Source organism: Dunckerocampus dactyliophorus, chromosome 2, assembly GCF_027744805.1.
Source record: "Dunckerocampus dactyliophorus isolate RoL2022-P2 chromosome 2, RoL_Ddac_1.1, whole genome shotgun sequence".
Taxonomy (NCBI): Eukaryota; Metazoa; Chordata; class Actinopteri; order Syngnathiformes; family Syngnathidae; genus Dunckerocampus; species Dunckerocampus dactyliophorus.
Window position 1 is genome coordinate 18,934,430 of NC_072820.1, and position 21,498 is coordinate 18,955,927.

The following is a 21,498-nucleotide window of genomic DNA, read 5'->3' on the forward strand; positions in this document are numbered from 1 at the left end:
AACAGCGCCCTCTCTCGGAAACAAAACACTTCATGTACGTTCGTCCCTGGCCTCCAACTACTATGAACTACACTTCCCACAATTCACTTGTATTCAGTAACGTCAACTAGAGTCCAGGCTGAAGTGAGCAGAATTGGAAAATTAAACTGCCTGAATAAAGACGATTGAAAAGAATCCTGACTGTAAGTGCCGCGCGGGGATTAAAAACTTGAAAAATTTAAACTTCACCCTTAAATGAACTCCCGGGGACGTCGTCTATAGAGCTGACTGGGTTGCAGCCATTGCATGCCGGGTAGCCGAGGCTGTGTGCGGCTTGTGTGTAGGAATGAAACGATTGACCGCTGCCTGCCTCTGCGGTGAACGAACTGTGTCAGCGGCCGCCGGTGTTTGATCGAAGCTATGAGGTAATGTTTCTATGCCAACCCTGCCAAACAGGCGGGACACGAACTCGATTTATTTCTGGTTGTTGTTGCTGTGCACAGGGGGAGGCTGATGCTAACATGCTAACATGTCAACGATTTAGCCTCATAGCAGCTAACATGACTTCACTTTTTTGTGTCACATTGTTGACATTTCTATATGTTGTTAGCTTCAGCGCTAACTGTTGGTTTGGTGTTTAGAGTGTCACGCTGCAATTAGCTGCTGCCAATGGCTAGCAGACAACTGTCAGATGTGATGTAATTGTTTGACGTAAGATGCGACGTATTCCTGAAGTGCGTGATGTCATGTCATGTTATGTTGCTACTGTCATGTCATGTCATGTTATGTTGTGTTGCTGCAGCTTGCTAGTGTGAACAATCTTCTTTCAAATTGTTTTCAGTGTTTACCTATGAATTAAAAAAGGATACAAGTGCATCTGTACGTGTCCAAACTTCATCCTGCAGACAAGACAACTTCCTTGACAAAAGGTCAAAGCCAACAGTAGTTAGCTGGTTCTGGCTAGAATTTAGATAACATTTTATCTGGATTTGATCGATTTGCTGAGTCAGCACCTAGGTTGATATGATATGCTGTGATGTATCTAAGCAGGAAGTGTGTTGTTTTTCTTGTGTAGGAGTACCACTAGGTGTCAAGGAAATCTGGCATTTGGACCATGTTGTGTTGGTCCACTAGGTGGTGCTTCCTGAGCCCAGTCGCCGCTGCATCCCAAGCCATGTATGCCACCCGCCTCTACAGCGCCGCAGGAGGAGGGGGCGGAGTCAAGGCAGGAAAAAGGGGAGGGCTCACTGTGCTTGAAGCACCTACCCCGCACCTTCACCAGCACCGAGCGCCCCTGCCCCCCCCTGAATACTCCCTGTACCAGGGCAGACCCGGCGACCACCGGGGAGCACACTTACACCACCATTACCACCCACAGCACACCCCCCTGGCCCCGCCCCCAATGCCCTCCCATTGCCAACACCACGGCCACTTCCTCAGTGTGGGCATTCCAGTTACTAGGTCAGGCGGCAAGAAGAAGTCATGGAACTTCATCCACGAGAAGATGAGCTACGACACCTTTTTCACTATGAAGCGTCTGATCGAGCGCTCACAGCGACCCGACGAAGTTCTGCGCTGGCTCACCCAAAACCCAGCTAAGATCTCCCACAACCATTACCCGATCGCGCTACACAAGATTGCACAGCTTCTGCAGGCTGCACCACCACCGCCCGTAGATGACGCCGCCACTGCAACAAAGTGTGGTCGCCACGTCCTGGAGCATCCAGACTTCTTGTTGCTGTGTGACGCCATCATCAACGACTGCTCCAAATTTGACAACTTCAGCATCGTCAACTGCCTCTATGCCGTGGCGGCACTTGGTAAGTCCAGAAAGGACAAGTACCTGACACAATCACAATCAGATGATGCACACACATTGAGTCCAAAGATGGGAGTCAAACTGTTTTTGTGTGTGTGTGTGTGTGCATGTGTGTATGACCTCCTTAGGGCTCCGCAGCGATTCTCAGGTGGTCCAGGTTCTGGAGGCTGAATCTCAGTCCAGACTGAGCCAGTTTAATCAGAAGGACATATCCATGGTGTTCAGCTCTAGCATGAAGCTGCATCCGGGCAGCCAGCACCCTCTCACAGAGGCCTGCCTGCTTGGTCTGGAGAAGAACCTGGAGCGAGAGCACCACCCGCAGACCCTCTTCTTGCTGCTCTCATACTACCGCCTCAAGTTGCACTCGCTGCAGCTGCAGGGAGCCACAACCGCCGCCGACAACACAACCTCTAACCCCGAACAGCTGCTAGCTAACAGGTGGCAGCTTGGTGATCAGTTAACCGATGCATCATGGCTTAACTGAATCAATACAGTACTTAGATCTTCTTTTCATTTTGAAATACTCATTCTATTTCAGAAAGATCCTACGTCTGGTCAAACACACTCTTGCCAGCGTCAGTGGCGTTCGTGACCAGGAGATGGCACTGTTGGATGAGATGTTGGCAGCATGTGCCAAAGAGGCCAGCAACAAGAGTCTGGAGTTCATCTTCAGCTCACACCTTTTCTACCAGAACCGACTGGAGAGGTTCATCCGAAGCTTGGCAGGTCAGCTAGTTTAGCATTGCTAAAGGTCACCTAGCATAGCATCGCTAAGGTTCATGTGTGTGATGTGTGTTGTTTCTTGTAGAGGAGCTGCCAAAAAAGGAGGAGAGCATCAGCGCGTACACGATGGCACTGATTGCCAAATATATTGCACGGCACCGCCTGAGAGAGACGCAGCTGCTAGACACCATCGCAGACTTCCTGCTCAAGAGGGCAGAGTATCTGGATAGCAAGGTGAGGCAGGGTGTGTGGGTGTGGGACCTCTGACCTTGATGTGATGTCATATTGTTGTGTGTGTTTGTCTGGGCAGGTGATCCAGAAGCTGGTCTTCCCATTCAGTAGGATGAGTTATCGTCCATCCAATGAGGAAAAGTTCTTCTCTCGATTAGAGGAAGTGGTGGACTTGAAAGCGCTAAGCGCTCCGCTCGCCACCGTCAACATCCTCATGTCCCTCTTCCAACTGGGACATTTCCCGAGCCTCATCCTGCACCGTGTCTTCTCCCCAGCCTTCATTAGCAATGTCACCAGTCGGTACCGCTCAACACATGACTGCCCCCTGGTGGCGATATGACTCTCACACTGTCTTCCTCCACCCTCAATCCCCACACAGACAGTCCCTGCGCCCTCATCGTCCGCCGCTACCTGTCTTTGTTGGATGCCGCCGTAGAACTGGAGTACCACGACTACACCGGACCACGACTACAGCACTCTCACAAGGTGCTCATGTTTGACCACGCCCTTACTGCAGACGAAGTGAATCGCAAGTACAGGTAACACACGCGCGCTCACATGTACGCTGACACGCACTATGCTGACTGCTTGGCTTACTTTTAGTTATAAAGGTCTGGTGGGCGAGGCTCTCAGACAGCTGCTTGGACAGCACCACTACAAGCAGGACCAAGTTCTGCCTCCTGGATACTACACAGGTATGCAGCAAGTACACATGTCCAACACGTACAAGTGTACAGGTGCTACACCAGGTTGTACTCAGGTAGTAGTCAGAAAGTTCACACACGATATACAGCAAGTTAGCAGGTGCTACAACATGTTGTACACAGTATTCAGTAAGTACACAGGTTGTCCTTTTTGTTCAGACTTTGTGTTGTGGATGGACTCCTCCGGGCGGGTTCTGCCGATCCAGTCAAGTGCACCTTTGGCTCTGGGCTCCACACCTGCGGCCTGTGGATGTTCCAAGCGTGTTCCCGAGGTTCCGGACCACATCCACAAGTTCTCTTCTTCTGCACTGCCAGAGGAATGTGGTCAGAAGGCACAGGAGATTGGCAAAACGACAGGTGGCGCTCAAGAACCCTTTCAGTCTCAGCACATAAATAGCACAGCGGAGGCGACGGTCCCCTCAGGGCCCCGTTGTCCTGGTGATGGCGGTGTGCCCTCAGACTATGGTCCTTACTGTGTGCCTGTAGTGGAGTACTACTCAAGCGTGGCCAAGGAGCACTCGCTGGAAAGCCAGGACAGTTCCACACTCAGCAGCCCCCCTTCTGACGGGCCACCCCCACCAGCGGCTCCAGGATCCACAGGTGATGCTGCTCCAAACTCCATCTTCCAGTTCTCCATCGGGAAAATCTTGGAGGATGAGGCGGACACGAGGCTCCCTGATGATCAGGGGGAGGAATTCTGCAAGGAGGTGAAGCGAAACGACGGGTCCAAGGCAGATGGGGGGTGTCCGTCACCAGCGCGACTCAGCCCAACAGGTTTGCCCGACCCCGACGAGGCAGAAGAGAAGCACATAAGAAGGTAGGCCTGCCTGATCAGATCTGCTCTGTGATGTCACAGTTGACACAAGGTTATTCACTGCAGGCTCGTCGTCTCCGTCAACGACAAGTGGCACTACTGCCACAACTCGGACGTCCTGGTGGGGTCCCGTGCCATGAGGGACCGCCACCTGAAGCTGCTGGGATACATTATCCTACAGGTCCCCCCGCGCGTCATATCACCAACACATGATGCTATTGGCACTGCTGAGCTAGACTAATGTGTCATGTGTTGTTTCAGCTGCCCTATCACGAGCTGGAGAAGCTAAACGGCATTGAACAGGTGAAGACGTACCTGCACGGCAAACTACAAAACATCCCGCGGTGACAGTGTGTGTATTTCTGTGATGAATGTTGGTGTGCATGGTTAATGTTTTAGAATGGGATAACGTTGCTTCTCTTCAATGGACATGAAAATTAAACCAGTAATTTTTATGTTAACACTCAAAGTTTTTATAAAATTAAGTCATGTCGACAGGGGCTGATGGGTAATTGTGTGTGTGTGTGTGTGTGTGTGTGTGTGTGTGTGCGCGTGTGTGATGAAGAGTATTTATTTATGAGGTGATGGAAGAATTGTTTCTATTCAATAAATCAAACAGTTCTAACGTGGTAGATAAACTTTATTTGTCAGGATGAGAAAAAGTGCATTTATTTCTTAATGTTTTCAGACAAGCCCCGCCCACCTGTCTGATAAAAAAAAAATAACAAAATGCTCCCTTAAGCTCCACCCCCAATGCTTGTCACATAAGGAGGCGTGGCCAGCACAGCCTGTCCTCTCCAAAGAGGAGGCGGGGCTAGTCAGAGTCAGAGTCACTGGATTCCTCCGAAGATGTCTGATCATCATCATCATCATCCTCGTCGTTCTGAGTAGAATAAATGTGGTTGACATGGTGAGTGGGTGCTTAATTCTGATTGGATGTGATGTAAAAGTGTAATAATCCTAAGAGCGTCACCTCGTCATCTTCACTGTCGCTGCTTCCTGATGTCTCCTCGTCATCCTCTTCGTCGTCAGAGTCGGACGAGTCGCTCTTGTCGTCGTCAGAGTCGGACATGTCTTGCTGGAGGATGACCAATCCGTGAGCTCCACACCAAAAACAACAAACCAAGGTTGGTATGTTACCTTTGCTCGGTACGCCATCGCTCGTTTGCCTACACCCACTCCAAGGGGCGGGATCTTGGAGCTCACAGCTTTACCCTTCGCTGTCACGTGTACTTTTGTTCCACGACTGCTGCCAACTTTTGATGTGCTGCGACGTTTCTAAACAGAGACGCACACGAGGGAAATAAACATTTTTGACCTCTGAACATTGGTCATAGTCACGTGACTCACCGAGGAGGAGAATTCTTTGTAGGCATCCCGATCTTGCTGAGACAGAGACTAAAGAGAAGAAACGCTCATCAGCTGGGCTGTGCTTAGCGGTAAAACTTAGCATCCACCGGAAGAGGGAGAGGTACCTTCAGCCACGCCTCCAGCTCCACCTTGTACTCGCCCTGCTGCTCATCCACGTGCTTCTTGTACTTGTCCTTCTGGCACGCCGTCAGTTTATGCCAACGCTTGCCGATCTCCACCATTCGCTCCTTGAGGCTGAAGTGGTTCAGCTCGCCATTGGTCAACAGCTCCTGCGAGAACATCTGATAGCCGCTCCTATTGAATGACAAGCACAGTGAGCGGGTCTTCGCACTTTTCAAGCAGGTAATGGCACATGAGATGATGACTTTGGCCACATTCGTCGACTGCTGCCCAATTGGCTGAGCAGACATGGTGGAAAAGAACAAACCCCTTGACCCACGAGTGATGGCATTTTTCTTACATACGCATCAACCTGTTTTGGCTTCTCACTTCCTGTCCACTTACACTGGAGGCTTCTTTGGCTCGCCATCAAATTTAGGTTTCTTCTGGCTCTGTACTGCTGGCGGCATCCTCCTCTCCAACAGTTCCCTCTGCAGGACAAGGACGACAGACACCATGTTGATTACATCCGTTGCTATGGAGACTACACTGACTGTGAGGGAACCTCGTAGCGCTTCTGGTCTTCGGCCGCTTTCTTGATCCACTGAATCTTCTCCTTCTTCTCCATGGACTTCCAGGCAGCCTCCATGGCCGCTTGAGCTTTCCTGCGGTCGCTCTGTGCAAATAAACAAAGGCTTTTATTGTGAAGGGAATCAAGGTCTAATTTTGAAGCCAAGCTACAGGGGACACACTCTGCATTTGGACAGGAAGTCAGCAGTCACGCTGTGCTGCCACATCTCCTCTGCTGTTTTGGGTGTCTCGGGAAGTTTGGCAGTCTTCTTGGTGTCGCGACGCTCGTTGGCGCCCGGGGAGACCCAAAGCTGCGGCTCCTCCTCCTGGCCCACCATGTTAGAATATAAACAATCACATTCAGAACCACTAATTTTGTAATTTCAACACCAATGTTGTGATCCAAAAGTCTAATTTGAGAAGAACAAGAACCCACCCGGCCAGGAATGAGTCTCTCCACAACAGGTCCTACATATGCTCATAAACAGTCTAATTTAGACCCCCGGCTGACTTGGACTGTTTTACTCGGAGCCCTGTCTCACATGATCTAATTTGGACCCTCTCTAACATGGACCCCCATCTAACAGTCTAATTTGATGTCCGTATTTGAGGTCCTAAGGAAGAAAGGTTCTGTGTATGATGTATGAAAAGAAATCCAAGTTGTGTTGAAATGTTTGGACCTTCATGGGCGGCGACTTGGCTCTGTGGGGACTGGAGACCACGCCCACCTGCCCCCTGGCTCCACCCAGCTTCTCCTCAGTCAGTACACGGTCTCGTTCTTCTTCTGGAAGGCTCTAGAAGACCGCGGCATCTTCAGCATGATTGGCAGTGGGCAGGGTTACTTTTCAAGGGGGCAGAAACTTACCTCTAGAAACCTCTGCAAGTCCACGTCGTACTGCTTTTTCTTCTAAAGGAGACGCACACAAGCAGCATGTAAACAACAACAGCGCCACCATCAGGTGCCGACAGGAAGTGGAGAGTACAAACCTGCTCACAGCGTTTCTGAAACATGTCCTTCTCTTTCTGCGTCATCATTTTCCAGCGTTTGCTGCACAGAACCATGCGCTCTGTGCTCGGAACGTCCTTCATGTTGACCATCAGCTCAGCGCAGTACAGAGAGTATCCGTTCCTGCAGGAAATATCATTAGCTGCTTGCTACGCCACTGCAGTTGAAACCATGTCGCTCACGGTGGAGGTTTAGTCGGTCTTCCATCAAACTTGTCCTTCAGCTGTCTTTCTGCTTTTGTGAGGACGGAGCGCACGTGATCGTCTGAGGTGACATCTGGATGGGCTTCATGATACGCTCGCATATTGTCCTGAAGACACACACATGCAGTGTCAGGCAGTGTATGTTGTGTAGTTGATATTTGTATGTGTTACCTCATAGTCCTTCTGGAGCTCCAAAGCTTTGCTGATCCACTTGAGTCTTTTCTTGTCAGACAACTGAGACCACTGTCTCCTCAACACGTCCTTCATCTCCTTCTGAGTCACCTGCAGCCATCATCATCATTATCATCATTATAATCGTGTGTGTGTGTGTGCACGCCCACCTCCGGGTGGAGCTTCATGTAGGTCTTCTTCTCGTGGTTGTGCCAAAGTTGCTGAGGAGTTTTTGGTTTCTCAGGAAGGTCTGACTTCTTGCTCTCCTCCATCAGCTCAGGATGGTCATGTCTGCAAGACCCACACAACATTCACTGCCACGTTTCTTCCTCACGTTCATTTTGTGTGTCTTACTTGAATCGAGCCATGTTCTTCTCAAATTCCTCTTTCTCGCACTGGAACTCTGTGACATACTTTTGCTACGACACCAAACAAGAGCATATGGTTTTATGGATCTCCATCATGTCAGAAATTGCTTGGAGCATCACCTTCTTCTTGTCCGGCAGCTCTTTGTACTTCTTGGACAAGATCTTAGTCAAATCCAGGTTGCTCATCTCAGGGTGGATTTTGGCGTACTTAGCTCGTTTCTCCATGAAGAACCTGAAGTACGGAGTCAGCGGCTTCTTGGGAAAATCAGGATGTGTCTGTTTGGACGCAAAGGGGTTCAGCGTAAGATAAATTTACCATGCTAACTTCAGCTTAGTCTCCTGAACTGTCGGTGATGCTAGAGAGCACAGAAGATGCTCACCTTCAGCTTCTTGCCCTTGTAAGGATATTTCACAAACTCAATGGCATCCATGATGAGCTCCGTCATGGTTCTGTACTTGCGAACCTGACAAACCCAGTTTCAGTGTCAGCCTCAAACGTCCCCTTTTGATGATCTCCACACTGAAGAACGTCCACTCACCTCCGATGAAACTTTGTTCCACTTCTGGCGGCACATTTCTCCCGTGAAGCTTCCAAAGCCCACTTTGTCCCAGTCGAAGTGAGACTCTGTCGTCTTGTACTTCATCGCGTCTCCGTCTGGAAGAAGACTTCGAATCCTCTCCAACAACGTCAGACAATCCTCCTGACGCCACTCGTCTACACACATTATAACCATCATTATCGCCATCATCATCATCATCATCATGTGTACATTACCTGTCACAATCTTGAGTCTGCCGCTCTGAGGCGCAGAGATCCCGCCGCCATTCATCGTGCAGCGTCTGCTCGAGCTGACTCCGCCCACTGAACGTCCTCTCTCTCGCTCACACACACGCGTACTGATTACTATTATTAAAGTTAAGAAAGTTATGTTTGCATATAAATAAAAGCATGCATATAATTATGTTTGCAAACATAACTGTATACAATGTTACATTAAAACAGATGTCATATACAAGAAAAACATGTATATGCATGTGTATAACGTGTATATGGTAGTCCAGATATGAGCTTTATGTATGTGAAAACATAACATTATATACAAGTTTTATTATAGTAAAAACGTTAATACATGGTACACGGCCTCATGACGTGTTGGCTGCCCGATAATGGCGCCTGTTCTCCGGCAGGAGTCAGCATGCAGCTTCCGCTGGCACACAAACAGCACCTGAAAGCCGCCTGAATGTTTTATTCTTATTCTTCAATCATTTAAATAACATGAAAAGTAAATGAAGTTGATTTGATCTTTGAACAAGTCACGTGTGGTACAACAGATGACGTTTGTGTCAAAATAAAGGCAGGTTTCATTCAATTTGCAATAAAAGTGAATTGGACTCAAATGAGTTTAAAAACAGGTTATATTGTTGAAAGCACCACTGATTCTGGGTTTTCTTCTAGTTTTGATTGTGATCGTGTGCGAGCGGGCCGCGTGACTCGCTGCAGCCCACAAGCCTCCACTGCGAGGCCGCCATGAAGCACGACAACACGGCGGCAGCGACGAGGCCACAAACAGTTGAATGTGTGCAAAAAGTCAGTTTGGACTCACCCTGTGGTTCTGATGCACAGTCCGCACACTCCTGCACACTCCGCGTCCGTTTGGTGGCTGTGCTCATAGAAAAAGTGTATTTTCTTTGTCCCCGAAGCCCCGGGGAGTCAGGTCGAAAGAGATCCGACAAAAGGAGCGCCTGGTCCGGTATGAAACTCCGCCCAGCGCCGCAGGGGGAGGACCTCCGCGGCCAAACATGAGCACAAAGGCGGAGGAAAGCAGCACGCTCGGCGGCTACGACACAATCCAAGCAGGCGCCACAATCACCTTTTTGAGTTTTTATTCTGTCATTCCAACAAGAAACCACATGTTCGACCTCGGCTTCGCACCGACCAACTACAGCCGCCTGACAGGACTACTTGTGCCCGGGAGCGACCCACGACCAGCGGCAGGTGTGACGTTACGAGAGAGGCCGGCCAGTGGCTCCAGGTGGACCCGACAACAGCGTCGGAAAGCCGGCCGTCATGAGGACCTCCCCCTCGGCGTACGAGCCGCCGATGAGGCGACCCGCATCCTAGTGACATCTACCCGCTTAGGAGACGGCTCTTGCAGGTCTCCACCTACCGGCTCACTGGTCAGCTGAGACAGAACCGCCAAGTGTTGGTGTCAGTTTGAAAATGAGAGAAAGCCACAAGAGTTGTACAATTAAACACTAAATACTAACGCACTGCTATGCTATCTCCTTAGCGCCACCTGCTGGCATGGAGAATCAATGTATTTATTCTGGCTGGAGAGAAAACACCAAAGTCTAAATTGTATTTTTTAACATTGCCATGTTATTTTAAAAATGTTACATTAGATAAATGTCAATTCAAACGCAATGTTTATTGCAGGGGGTCCAACAAGGTGACCAGCAGGGGGCGCCGACAGACCACCACCAAAGAAGACACGACTCGCGCCGGAAGTGTATGAGGACTGAGCAGCAGATTAGCTTGATTAGCCTGGAGGCTAATTCCTGACATGACGTGTACAAGCTGAACAGTAAGTTGTTCTCTGCACAAATAAACAATATTTCAATTTTTATTTGGTGGTGGAGAGGTGACGTTGTTACCTCAAACTCTGACTCACTTCCGGCTCGTTTGGGCAGCACAGTTACCTGTTAGCTTGTAGCCTTTTTTAGTGGACTTTAATGGTCGTGTTGTTGTTTGCCCCTCTGTCGTTGACGCGCAGTAGCCTACTCGCATGAAACTTCCAAACCGTTATGATTGTCTGGTGGGGCTAGTTGTGTTGCTATGGTGACATTAAATGTCACAAATGGACTGTAGAATCTTTTCTACGTATGGAGTAAATGTTGCTCCGCCCCCTTGCGTACAGGTGCCTGAGCCGTGTTTGCCTGAGTGGGCGTGGACAATGGCGTTGATCGAGGGCGTGGGGGACGAAGTGACTCTGTTATTTGGGGTGCTGATTTTCTTACTGGTGTTGCTGCTGGCCTGGATCTCCACCCGCACCGCAGAACCACTGGACCACCCGCTGGAATCCTCTACGAGGTCCGCCCTTTCCCAGAGGACCCCCCACCATGACACACCCTCCACCTCTGCTAGTGAGAGAAGTGCGACTGAGACTCAGCCCCCAGTCTCTACAAAGGAAGATAAAGAAGGCGGAGGAGGCAGACAGGAGGCGGCGGCAAATGATGGAGATGTGGGGAGGAGCGACGGTGGTGAAGACTCTCAGAGAAACATGGTGGTTAGACTGAAGTTCCTGAACGACACGGAGAGAACGGCGCTGGTCAAACCTCAGGATACCATTGGATATATCAAGCGGTAAGAGATTGCGCCATCCGCTCAGGTGACACGGACAAGCTTTTTTCTAATTGTTCTCTGACCTCTGCAGGACCTACTTTGCTGGTCAGGAGCAGCAGGTGCGTCTCATCTATCAGGGGCAGCTGCTGCAGGACGACACCGTCACACTGGAGTCGCTCCACTTGACTCACAACTGCGTGCTGCACTGTCACATCTCTCAGCACGCCCCACGTGCGGCTATGGGGCCAGGGCCTGCAGACCAAGTGCAGGTGGCTCTCAATGTGGGCAGCCTGATGGTCCCGCTGCTGGTCCTCATGCTGTCAGTGCTTTGGTACTTTCAGATCCAATACCGTCAGTTCTTCACGGCACCTGCCACTGCCTCGCTGGTGGGAATCACCATCTTTCTTAGCCTGGTGGCCTTTGGCGTTTATCGCCGCTAGATGCTCCCTGATTGGTCCGGCTCGGTTTCCTCACTGGATTCTACGTACTTTCTGTTCCTGTGGAAAGTCGGCGTGGCGCCACAGCCCAGATCGACATTTAGGTCATTGTGCCTCCTGTTTTCTCTGCTTGGTTCTGGTGGATGAAACAGGTCAGACTGGCTGAGAGTGGCTGACGGATGCATGGATATGTTTGTCCACTTTTGATGATATTAAAGCATTTATTTATCTTCACTGTTTATGTGACTGGTTAATAAACACACCAGCATGTGCACGTGTATACTGTATGAACATCTGGCATGGTTATCAGCTCTGAAATGAAAACAACAACATGTTTACACGGCAATTAAGTCAGCGTGACATCGGCAATGCCGTTATCCTACCTGCAGCAACGTGGTGAGTTCAGGAACTTCCACTCCCACGGTTTCCAGCAGCATGATGGTTTCTGTTAGAGGGAAGCTGGAAGAAGACTTTCTACTATTGTCATCATGCTCCTCATCGACACTGCGTTGAGACATGCTGAGCGTGCACACAAACGCACATACTCGGTGAGTTAGCACGTGTCCAGAGGGTGAGGCGTTCAGGCTCTCACCTGTGTCGCACCAGTTTGAGCAGGTGCTGCGTGTACATGCTTATCCAGTTGTGGATGAACAGGCGCAGGGCGTTTTTGAAAGGTCGTAGTTCAACCTGTAGCCAGCCGTGCAGCAGCTCGTTCTCGTTGAGGTGATTGACGTGTGTCATCTGTTTCTGGAGGGAATGGATCTTCACAAGCAGAGTGTGTCAGAGTTTCTCAAACAGGAAATGCATCTTGTCTCACCTCTCTTTGAAAGTCTGTCAGGGTGGGTGGGGCCTCCTCCACTTCCTCCTCTTCAGGCTCCAGCTTCCGGCCGTAGGTCAGGAATTCTTGCATCACTCCCCGCTTGTGGCTTCGCCAGAGAGGTGAGAACCTGTCCAGGTCTGCCCTTAGAAGCTCCGCCTCCTCTCTCACCTCCAGCAGGCGTTGCCTCACTTCCAGTTCTAGCGCCACAAGGTCGGCATTCTCCCGCAGCGCCTCCTGAGGGGCAGTGTTCATTCTGTCACTGACCTTTCAGCCGCCTGTCTTCTGACTCACCTGGTGGTTGCCATGGTGACTGACTGACAGCCTCGGTGGCAAGCTGGCGGCCGAGTAGACGTCATCGATAAAGGACTTCAACAGGTCAGCGAGGTCTGTGTCCAGAGAAGGCTCAAAAACACTTTCTGTTGACTGCAGATGCAGTGAGACCTGCAACAAGGCTCCCCCGCAGCTCTGTGCGCACACACACACTGTAAGCATGCCAATCATGCATGCAATTGACAGAGTGCCCTCACCTCTGGCTTCATGTTGTCTGTCAGAAAGTGTAGCGAGCGCAGCAGCAGCTGTAAAAGTCCATCCTGGACAAGCTGGTCCACGTGGTCCAGGTAGGCAGACCAGGACTGGGAGGTGTCTTGTTTTACGTACAGTCTGCGGTTTTCCTGACAACCGCTGACTGTGAGTTTCGGCCTCCACCTGTGCACCCCTCCCCATCCTCCTCCTCACCTGAGTCAGCCTGAGCACTTCCTCGCTGTCTTCTCTCAGACGACTGTAGCTCTGCTCTGTAGCTTCGCCCCTCTCCAGGAAGTTACCTACGCGTTGCAGCAGGGGAAGCTCTGCCCACCCCTGAGGGTCAGCTGGAGGTTAAACTCTCAATGCGTGCTGGGAAAATGTCAACGTATTGAGGTCAGCTCACCTGCGTGATGCGAGACATGGCAGCCATGTTGGCACGTGCTTCACTCACTGAGGCAAAGAAAGCTGTGATGCTTTGTCTCTTCTGCGCAATCAACTGGTGCACACCTGAGTGAACACATGCACACACAAATATACGTCACCTGTTGCTAGTCATGTGATGTGTCATGTGTCTCGTCACCTTCACTCCTCCATGTGCTGTTGTGCAGCTCTAACAAACTCTGCCTCTGCTCCTGCAGCTGATCCTCGATCAGAGGAAGCTCCACTGCCAGAGCTTCGCCCACCACCTGACTGACAGCCACTGTGAGTGTCACAAGGACACTGTGTGTGCATGTGCGTGTGTGTGCACATCTGTGCGTGCATGGACCTGGTTGTAGCATGACACCATGTGACTTAGACACAGGTAACTCTTTGTGATGTCACGTCTGAACTTCAATACTTGAGCAGCTTCGGGGCGGGGCTCCAGATCCTTCTCCCAGCTCACTTGCTTAATGTCACTCAGCATCGCCTCCAGCTGGACACATACACATGTATGTAAGGGTTATGTGACAGGTGGCATAAATCATGGCATCTTGACTGACTTCGTGTCTGAAGGGAATTTCCAGCGTGCCTTGCTCCTGCTGTTCAATCAGAGGATGTTCCAGAATGAAAGCAGAGTCTGTGTCGAGCTGGCAGCTCCAGTCCTGTCTGACCGTGTTTCTGAGCTCCACAACCAAGGCTACAATCTTCTGAAACTTTTGCACGACCAGCTCACCTGAGTCCCCACATCTCAACAAACATACACACAAGTGACATGAACGCAAGGTGTGTGTGTGTGTGTGCGTGCGTGCGCTTACAGATATTGGACCGTCTGGAAGCTCAGGAAAACACTGTGAGCCCTCAGCAGGAGTTGTTGAGTCCACCTAAGGGTGGCGGACGGACTGGCCCTGAATTTGGACAACACTTCAGTCGTCAAACTCTTTCTTTGGACCAGTGCTTCCACCTGGTCAAGTTCTGTCATGACCATGTCCACCAGCCGGACAAGCTGAGGACGCAGCTGCTCCTGGATCAGAGGACGCTCCAGTACTGGGCCGAACATGTTAAGTATCTGAAACATTGACCGAGTGCCTCAGTTGTGTGTGTGTGTGCGTGTGTGTGTGCGAGCGCACACCACACCTTGACTGCAGACGACGACACGCAGCAGTCCTCCAGAGTTCCTCTGATGATGGACACCAGCCTGGCTTCCAGATCCAGCACGTGGTCCTGGAAGGAGCAGGCTTGCAGTGGGAAGCTCTGCGGAAAACATGACAGGTTATTATTATCATTAAGTTATCATTATATCAGGAAGACAGGTGATGGTCACCTGATCTGTGGGCTCGCTGGCGTCGTACTGACAGTCAGTCAGAAGGTGAAGCTGTTTCAGGAAGTCCTGGTATACTTCCTCCACGGCGCCGGTCCACATCTTGCCACGTCCCCCTGCTAGGACCACCTGCTCCAACTGAAACTGCAGACGGACGCTGTACACTTCCTGTTGGGGGCAATGGGCGGGTCTAAATAGATGTGTATGTGTGTGTGCGATAGAGAGAGAAATAGTGCGCACGTGCCTGGATGCTGAGCAGGCGTGTCAGGAAGTCATCCACCTGAGAGAAGACCAGATGTGAGGGAAATTCCCATCTGCTTGAGCCTCCATTCTGTTCACACACACACACACACATACACACACAAAATCATTTACTCTACGCCGCAGGGGTGTCAAACTCGTGCCATGGAGGGCCGAGACACCACAGGTTTTCCTTCCAGCCGGTCATTAAAGCAGGTGGGCAACACCTGCTTGAATTTGAGGGGAGCAGGTCATCAATTAAATCACCTGCTGGAGAAACTGGTTGAAGAGAAAACCGGTGGTGTCTTGGCCCTCCATGGCACAAGTTTGACACCCTTTCTCTATGGTAATTTCCTCCCCTGCCCACTGACTTGTAGTCATGTGTTTCTATGGTAACAAGGTTGTGATGTGTTACATTCCATTAAGGTCATGTGACGAGACACCTGTTTCTCCAAGAGGGTCCTGTACTGATTGTACTTGTCCTTGAGACTCTGCAGCGTCAAAATCACCACTCGGATATCATCAAGAACCTGAGCAGGGTCTGCGAGCAGACCCTGCATTATATCCTGGCCATGCAGGAACTTCCTGCTCTGCAACAGAACAAGCTTTGTCATTAAGTCAGTGCTTAATTAATTGATTAAGTGAGTGATTGGGTCGTAAACTCAGTGATGAAGTCATTGATTAAGTTATCAAGTCACTAATGGGTCTTTAAATCAGACATTAAGTCACTGATTAGATGATTAAGTCAGGGATTGGGTCATTACATCAGTAGGACAGGCATGACATCATTGAGTGATTTGGTCCGTACCCAGTCTATAAAGAGATTGCAGATTTCCTGCAGGAGCACCACGATCCAGCAGGGTTTACAGTGGAAGTGTGAGTTGAGCCACACCTGGTTCACCTTCTCCATGACAGCGGCCATTTTGTCTCTCAGCTGTTAATCACACACACAGATGATTATTTCTGGTTGTGATGTCAGACATCATGTGACCAATGCTGCTACCTGACGATACTGCAGATGCTCTATTTGCTCCAGTTTTTCCTGCAGAGGTTGCAGCTTCTGGGTGGCATCCTGGGCCTCTAGGAGACCTACAGGGTCAAAGATTAGCTGAGCTGACATCAGCTAGTGTTGGGTGTTTTTTTTTACCTTTCTGGACATCTCCATAAATTTGTTTCAAGATGAAGCTGTATGCACCCTCAGCTGACTGAAGGAAGGACGCCACCTGCTGGGCTTTGCTGCTCGTCATCTGATCAACAACAACATGTCAGCGTGCTGACATCACATGTGTCAGTGTGATGTCATCGCCTGTGTCGACCCATAGTCACCTGCTGCTGGATAAGCTGCAGGTTCTTCAGCCTGTTGTTCCAGAAGTGGAACTCCTCTGAAGGTTGCGGTTTGAGTCCATCCAACAGCGGCTGAGACGGGTTCTGCTGCAGCAACTCTGACACAAGCCCCGCCCACTGAATGATGACTGACTCGCAGGCATGGAGTAGCTTGACGTCACGTGCCTTCCTGTCAGAGGAAAGAAGACGCTGTCAAAGTGGCGTTCAGCTGTGTAAGTCAGAGCTTTCAAAGTCTGAGTACAGCAGCTTGAGAAAAAAGAAGAAAAACATTATTTTCAAAGAAAGTTGCACTACCTCTGCTTGTTGTCATGGAGATTTTTGGGAAGCGGGAGAAATGTCCATCCTTCCTGCCGAGCCTTCATCACCAGAGCTTCGTTCTTCAGCCGCTCCATCAAGTTCAGCGTCTCTTCAGCCGCACCGGGCGCCCAGTCGCAATCATTTGCTGGGTTGCTAAGCAACGGGCAGACGACCTGTGTGGACAAAGATGTCTATGTTTATCCTGCACGGAGCTCTCGGTTCCATTAGCATAAGTAAGCGGACCTCCTGAGTGAGTGCAGTGATGAAGGGTAGCACGTCTTCTCCATGAACGTCTTCAATCAGTAACACCTTGGAGGCGCTGTCCACAGTAATGGCCTCCTGCTCCGTTTTAGTCACACACACCACTTTGTTATGTATTGCTGGGAAGTCTAGACTCATGGACATGCTGGACTCTTCGTTGATCCATAGGAAAAGGTTCACCGGCTCCTTGCTGTTGAACAAAGTGTTGAAGAGGAGCAGGTTCTTCTTCACGCTCACAAACTCTCGCCATTTGTCCTCGTCCACACACAAACTTTCTGAAAGCAGACATCTCACCAAGTCCAGGCGCTTGTCGTTCGCCTCCATTTTCTTTTCTTTTCTATTGCTTCTTTCTACATGCACACACCTTTACTTGTACTTAGTAAACAACACAAGAAATTAAGCATCACTCTTTGTCACACAGAACCGCATCATCCGATAACTGTTGTGACGTCATTGTGTGACATCATCAAAGTCACTTTGCCTGCGTCTCAAATGGAATACTTCAGTCAGCATTGCCATCCCACTTCTGACACCATGGTATGTTTGTCCTTTATAAACAAGACAGGAACAGCAGCGTGTAGCAATATACACTAGTGTAACCGATGTGTTAATTCTGTTAATTTAATTTCACCAAAAATTCATTTTTCATTTCTCACGTTTGTATTTGTTGATATAAGCACCTTTTTATGGGCAGTCTTTATTTTATTTGTGTTCTTTTTGTTGTGTGAACTTTGACATTGCTGTGATGTCATTTCCTGCCATTCTGGCGCGCTCCTCTTCAGTCGCCTTCTGGACTGCTGAGGAGAGGTATGTTAGTCTGGTGGCAACAATGTTTGAATGTGTTCATGTGAATATAGGAGACATTTCATGCCATTGTGTACTCTGTATTATGTACAGTATTTGAAGACAACTCACGAAAGTTATTGCTGTTAATTAAGCTAGTTTTGGGGAGTTCGTTTTTCATGTGGTTTTCTTTTTTTTAGACGTGTGCATGAAGTTTATTCAGGTTGCTGTACATTTTATGTGTTGTGCACAGGTATGTCGGCTCCCTCTTTTTGTATATTTTATTTAAAATGCGTCAGTCACCTTCTGGACTGCTGAGGAGAGAAGACGTGTGCATGAAGCTTATTCAGGTTGCTGTACATTTTATGTGTTGTGCACAGAGAATAAACGCCCCCTCTGGATGGCAAGAGAACTGCAGGCTGCAGCTCTCCTCATCATTCACCACGTCAAAGAACACAACGCAGAATTAATTTTTAGCCAGTGTCAGTACAGACCGGCTACACTAGGTCCCCAACTTACGAACACCCGCCTAGCAAACATTCGCGGATACAAACACAAGCCGACTGGTCTATATTTTATTTTGCCTTGTAGTCAAATCAGTCTACTCAATCAGTATTTATACTGCTACTGTACATGCTTGACCAGTAGAGGGCACTGTGGCACTGCTAATGGGACCAACAGCGGCAGCGTCAGAGCTGGGTAGATAAAGCTAAATGGAAAGCTAAATTATACAACCCGGACAGAATGTGTGATTAAAGTTTATGAAGAGTTAATAGGCCTGCTTAATTCTACACCACCCACAGAACACTACCTCTTTTAGAAGGACGACGATTTGTCCTTTTTTTCAATAACTCCTCCTCCAACTCCACCACAACGACGTATGCTCGCCCACTCCTCTTCAAAGGTAAATAACATTTATCATTATGTATTATTATATCACTTTTATTATTGTTTTTTCATTAATTAACCTCGTTTAATATTAATACTGCATCCAAACTCCTATTTACATACATACACATATATGTATATATGTATACACGTACATGTAGTACCTATATCATTGGTAGTATTACCTTTTCCCCTATTTAAGAACAATTCGACATAAGAACGGTCGTCTGGAACCAATTGTGTTCGTAAGTTGGGGACCTAGTGTATACCAACTCTTTTATTGCCCGTTCAGCACAACACTCTCACTCATTGCCTTCAGGACTGTGCACACTCTTCCGGGTTCCTCTCCTGCGCTACGCCTCATGGGTAATGTAGTACATTAACCAACACAGACAGACTACGTGTTTTTCTCATGTAAACAGTTTTAACATACTCAGTGACTGCTCTTGTTTTATTTTTTATTCCTCTTTGCCTGTTAATGTGGGTCACACACCATGTAGTAACAAGCTTCATCCAGTGGGGGCAGTGACTCTGCAGTCACATTGATCAACCTCTGGTAGAAGAAGAAGACGACAACGACGAAGAAGAAGAAAAGTTACTTGGGCTCGTGGCGCGAGTACAAGGACACGATATCAATTATGTTTCTTCTAGGTATTCTTTGTTCTCTGCGTTGAATGGAGATGATGTTAGCGATCTACTTTGTGAATTAAGTTCAATGTTAGGTAAACTTTTGTGAGCCAATATTTTGAAGCGGAGACCGAACCGACACATTCATTGGCGCGCAGGTAAGATTGTAGTTATGTTAGACAATGCTGAGATGTGTATCATGCCTGTAATCTATCTAAGCAGATAAAGCATCAAAGAAACCTTCATTTTTCATACCAAACGCACGTCGGTAACCTGTTGCAGATATTATGCTCTCGCTCCCTATTTTACCATTGATGTAAGATAAAAGCTGTGAACGAGATCAGTTTGAAGTGACTCAACAATGCAAAACTCCTTTCTTTTGCTACCTCTTTTATTACTTATCCGAGATCGATGAAATTTCCAACACGTGTACATTTCAGCATATTGGACGTAGTAGGTCATTTTTATTTTAAAGTGGCCGTATGCAACGGGCTCCCCTGCTGCTTAAGAGGGCGCCAACTTTCAAATGTGCTGCAGGCACCCCTCTACCTGCTTAGAGTACCTTAAGTACGCACCGCCTAAGACATAGGCATGGACGATTTTAAGGGTGTTTGTGTGGGTGGTGGCATACATAGTCATGCACACAGACACAGATTCAAATGTTATTGTATGATATTAAATGATAATTATGATATTAAAATTCCTGCAAGCTGATGTGAACAATTTACTGTAGCAGATTATCAAAACACCGTTATGCAAGTCCAACAGGGATGGCCAATTACATGTTAGCATGATTAGGCAGCACCGAACTTGTGGGTGGTCTAAAGCAAAACAGGCTTCAGTTTAAGCTGTCATTTCCCGCTTGGTTCTAGTGCTTCACCTATCTCCACTGAGTTTTTCTCCATCAGTTTGGCAAATTTCTTGGTTACATTCTCAAAATAACATCGACAAAACTCCAAACCATTTGGCAGTTGCACAATACAGCAGGAGAGGACTGGCTCGGGAAGTTACAGGATCACAGGAAGGTGTAGCACGTACGACGGTCATTTCACAGGTAAGTTATTACTGTTCTGTCTTAAATTTGTGATAATATATGTCTGCATGTAGTTTGACGCAATATGTCACTGTTCATAAGTTTATTTAAATAAGTTAATTTAAAGTTAGCGTAACGTCACATTGGTCCGTGCTAGCCTGTAAATGGGAGGGCTGCAGTTTTTCCCGATAAAAATAACTGAAATTAGGATATTTAAAAAAGCACCAACGTAACGGTATAACTTTTATCAGCTGACGTCAACATAGTAGAAGATGGTTTTGTTTTTTGTAACTTTTGGCGGAGACACTGAAGTGACGTTTTAGGACCTATTTTCCGGCTTCCGGGAGTGAGACAAAAAAAATTTGAGTAAGCAATTTATTGCAAACAAGCATTAGACTTAAATAGGCTGTTCATCAGTTCATCAAAAGTTTAAGACCATAGCTCAAAACAGCCTGAAACCCCCCTAAAGTAGAAATGAAAATGTTCAAAAAAGGACACAGTAATGAGTAGTTGTGCCATTCTTGTTAATCACCTCCAAAAATTGGTTTGGTCATGCTTGATGCCAGTGTTTCCAGGAGGCTAGTGGAATGTTGCTCCATGTGGTGAAGATGGCTTCACGGAGGGAATCCACTGTCTGGAACTGATGTCCATTTTTGTAAACTTCTTGCCATCCATCCCCAAATGTTCTCAATTGGATTTAGATCAGGGGAACACGCAGTATGGTCGTTATTCTTATGGAAGAAGTCCTTTGTAGGCGGGCATTGTGAACTGAAGTGTTATCCAGTTGAAAAACCCACAGATGAGGGCTTTCAGTCATGAGGGATGCCCCCCTGCAACAGCTCCACATAGCCAGCAGCCGTCTGACGGCCCTGCACAACCTGAAGGTCCATTGTTCCATTAAAGGAAAAAGCACCACAGATCATGGCGGCCCCTCCGCTGTGCCGTATGGAAAACATCTCTGGTGAGATCTCCTTGTCATGCCAGTTACCTTGTAAGACATCAGGGCAGTAAAGACTACATTTTGTCATCAGAGAATAAAACTTTTTTTTCCATCTTTCTACGTTCCATGTTTGGTGCTCTTGTGCAGATTCCAAATGGCCAATTTTG

General features: G+C 48.5%; 6 protein-coding genes across 8 annotated transcripts; 2 read left to right on the plus strand and 4 right to left on the minus strand.

Moving 5' to 3' along the window:
• The first annotated feature begins 112 nt into the window (after nt 1–112).
• Nucleotides 113–5,301, plus strand: fastk (Fas-activated serine/threonine kinase). Of its 3 annotated transcripts, XM_054769180.1 has the most exons (12): nt 210–404; nt 821–908; nt 1,055–1,799; nt 1,927–2,236; nt 2,337–2,524; nt 2,607–2,755; nt 2,832–3,048; nt 3,132–3,291; nt 3,356–3,447; nt 3,616–4,273; nt 4,337–4,451; nt 4,532–5,301. In XM_054769180.1, exons 3-12 carry the CDS (start codon nt 1,094–1,096, stop codon nt 4,616–4,618), a joined length of 2,682 nt encoding a protein of 893 aa, XP_054625155.1. In that variant the 5' UTR covers nt 210–404; nt 821–908; nt 1,055–1,093; the 3' UTR covers nt 4,619–5,301. The 3 variants fall into 3 exon arrangements, with proteins under 3 accessions (XP_054625156.1, XP_054625155.1, XP_054625153.1); XM_054769181.1 differs by lacking the exons at nt 210–404; nt 821–908 and adding an exon at nt 113–182; XM_054769178.1 differs by lacking the exon at nt 821–908 and having other exon boundaries at nt 4,532–5,300.
• ubtfl (upstream binding transcription factor, like) lies at nt 4,890–10,338 on the minus strand. Its single transcript, XM_054769193.1, has 20 exons — nt 9,663–10,338; nt 8,834–8,962; nt 8,598–8,773; nt 8,439–8,522; nt 8,179–8,334; nt 8,045–8,109; nt 7,861–7,981; nt 7,691–7,801; nt 7,499–7,626; nt 7,298–7,439; nt 7,176–7,217; nt 6,991–7,104; nt 6,493–6,636; nt 6,306–6,416; nt 6,146–6,231; nt 5,746–5,935; nt 5,621–5,668; nt 5,411–5,548; nt 5,244–5,348; nt 4,890–5,153 (listed from the first exon to the last, which is right to left on the minus strand). The coding sequence occupies exons 1-20, from the start codon at nt 9,727–9,729 to the stop codon at nt 5,085–5,087; spliced, it is 2,226 nt and encodes a 741-aa protein (XP_054625168.1). The 5' UTR covers nt 9,730–10,338; the 3' UTR covers nt 4,890–5,084.
• Nucleotides 9,794–12,092, plus strand: tmub1 (transmembrane and ubiquitin-like domain containing 1). The gene is made up of 3 exons (XM_054769202.1): nt 9,794–10,643; nt 10,977–11,422; nt 11,493–12,092. Exons 2-3 carry the CDS (start codon nt 11,013–11,015, stop codon nt 11,839–11,841), a joined length of 759 nt encoding a protein of 252 aa, XP_054625177.1. The 5' UTR covers nt 9,794–10,643; nt 10,977–11,012; the 3' UTR covers nt 11,842–12,092.
• Nucleotide 12,093: 1 nt separating this feature from the next.
• LOC129177753 (dynein axonemal heavy chain 17-like) lies at nt 12,094–14,394 on the minus strand. The gene is made up of 11 exons (XM_054769195.1): nt 14,161–14,394; nt 13,947–14,093; nt 13,761–13,866; nt 13,584–13,687; nt 13,394–13,513; nt 13,186–13,329; nt 12,950–13,123; nt 12,656–12,892; nt 12,431–12,600; nt 12,222–12,357; nt 12,094–12,150 (listed from the first exon to the last, which is right to left on the minus strand). Exons 2-11 carry the CDS (start codon nt 14,082–14,084, stop codon nt 12,145–12,147), a joined length of 1,335 nt encoding a protein of 444 aa, XP_054625170.1. The 5' UTR covers nt 14,085–14,093; nt 14,161–14,394; the 3' UTR covers nt 12,094–12,144.
• A 14-nt stretch (nt 14,395–14,408) lies between these two features.
• Nucleotides 14,409–15,076, minus strand: LOC129177758 (dynein axonemal heavy chain 17-like). The gene is made up of 3 exons (XM_054769205.1): nt 14,922–15,076; nt 14,735–14,851; nt 14,409–14,666 (listed from the first exon to the last, which is right to left on the minus strand). Exons 1-3 carry the CDS (start codon nt 15,018–15,020, stop codon nt 14,412–14,414), a joined length of 471 nt encoding a protein of 156 aa, XP_054625180.1. The 5' UTR covers nt 15,021–15,076; the 3' UTR covers nt 14,409–14,411.
• A 396-nt stretch (nt 15,077–15,472) lies between these two features.
• Nucleotides 15,473–17,384, minus strand: LOC129177533 (dynein axonemal heavy chain 17-like). The gene is made up of 6 exons (XM_054768769.1): nt 17,043–17,384; nt 16,797–16,972; nt 16,485–16,671; nt 16,306–16,405; nt 16,162–16,247; nt 15,473–16,092 (listed from the first exon to the last, which is right to left on the minus strand). Exons 1-6 carry the CDS (start codon nt 17,382–17,384, stop codon nt 15,919–15,921), a joined length of 1,065 nt encoding a protein of 354 aa, XP_054624744.1. The 3' UTR covers nt 15,473–15,918.
• Between the last annotated feature and the right edge of the window lie 4,114 nt (nt 17,385–21,498).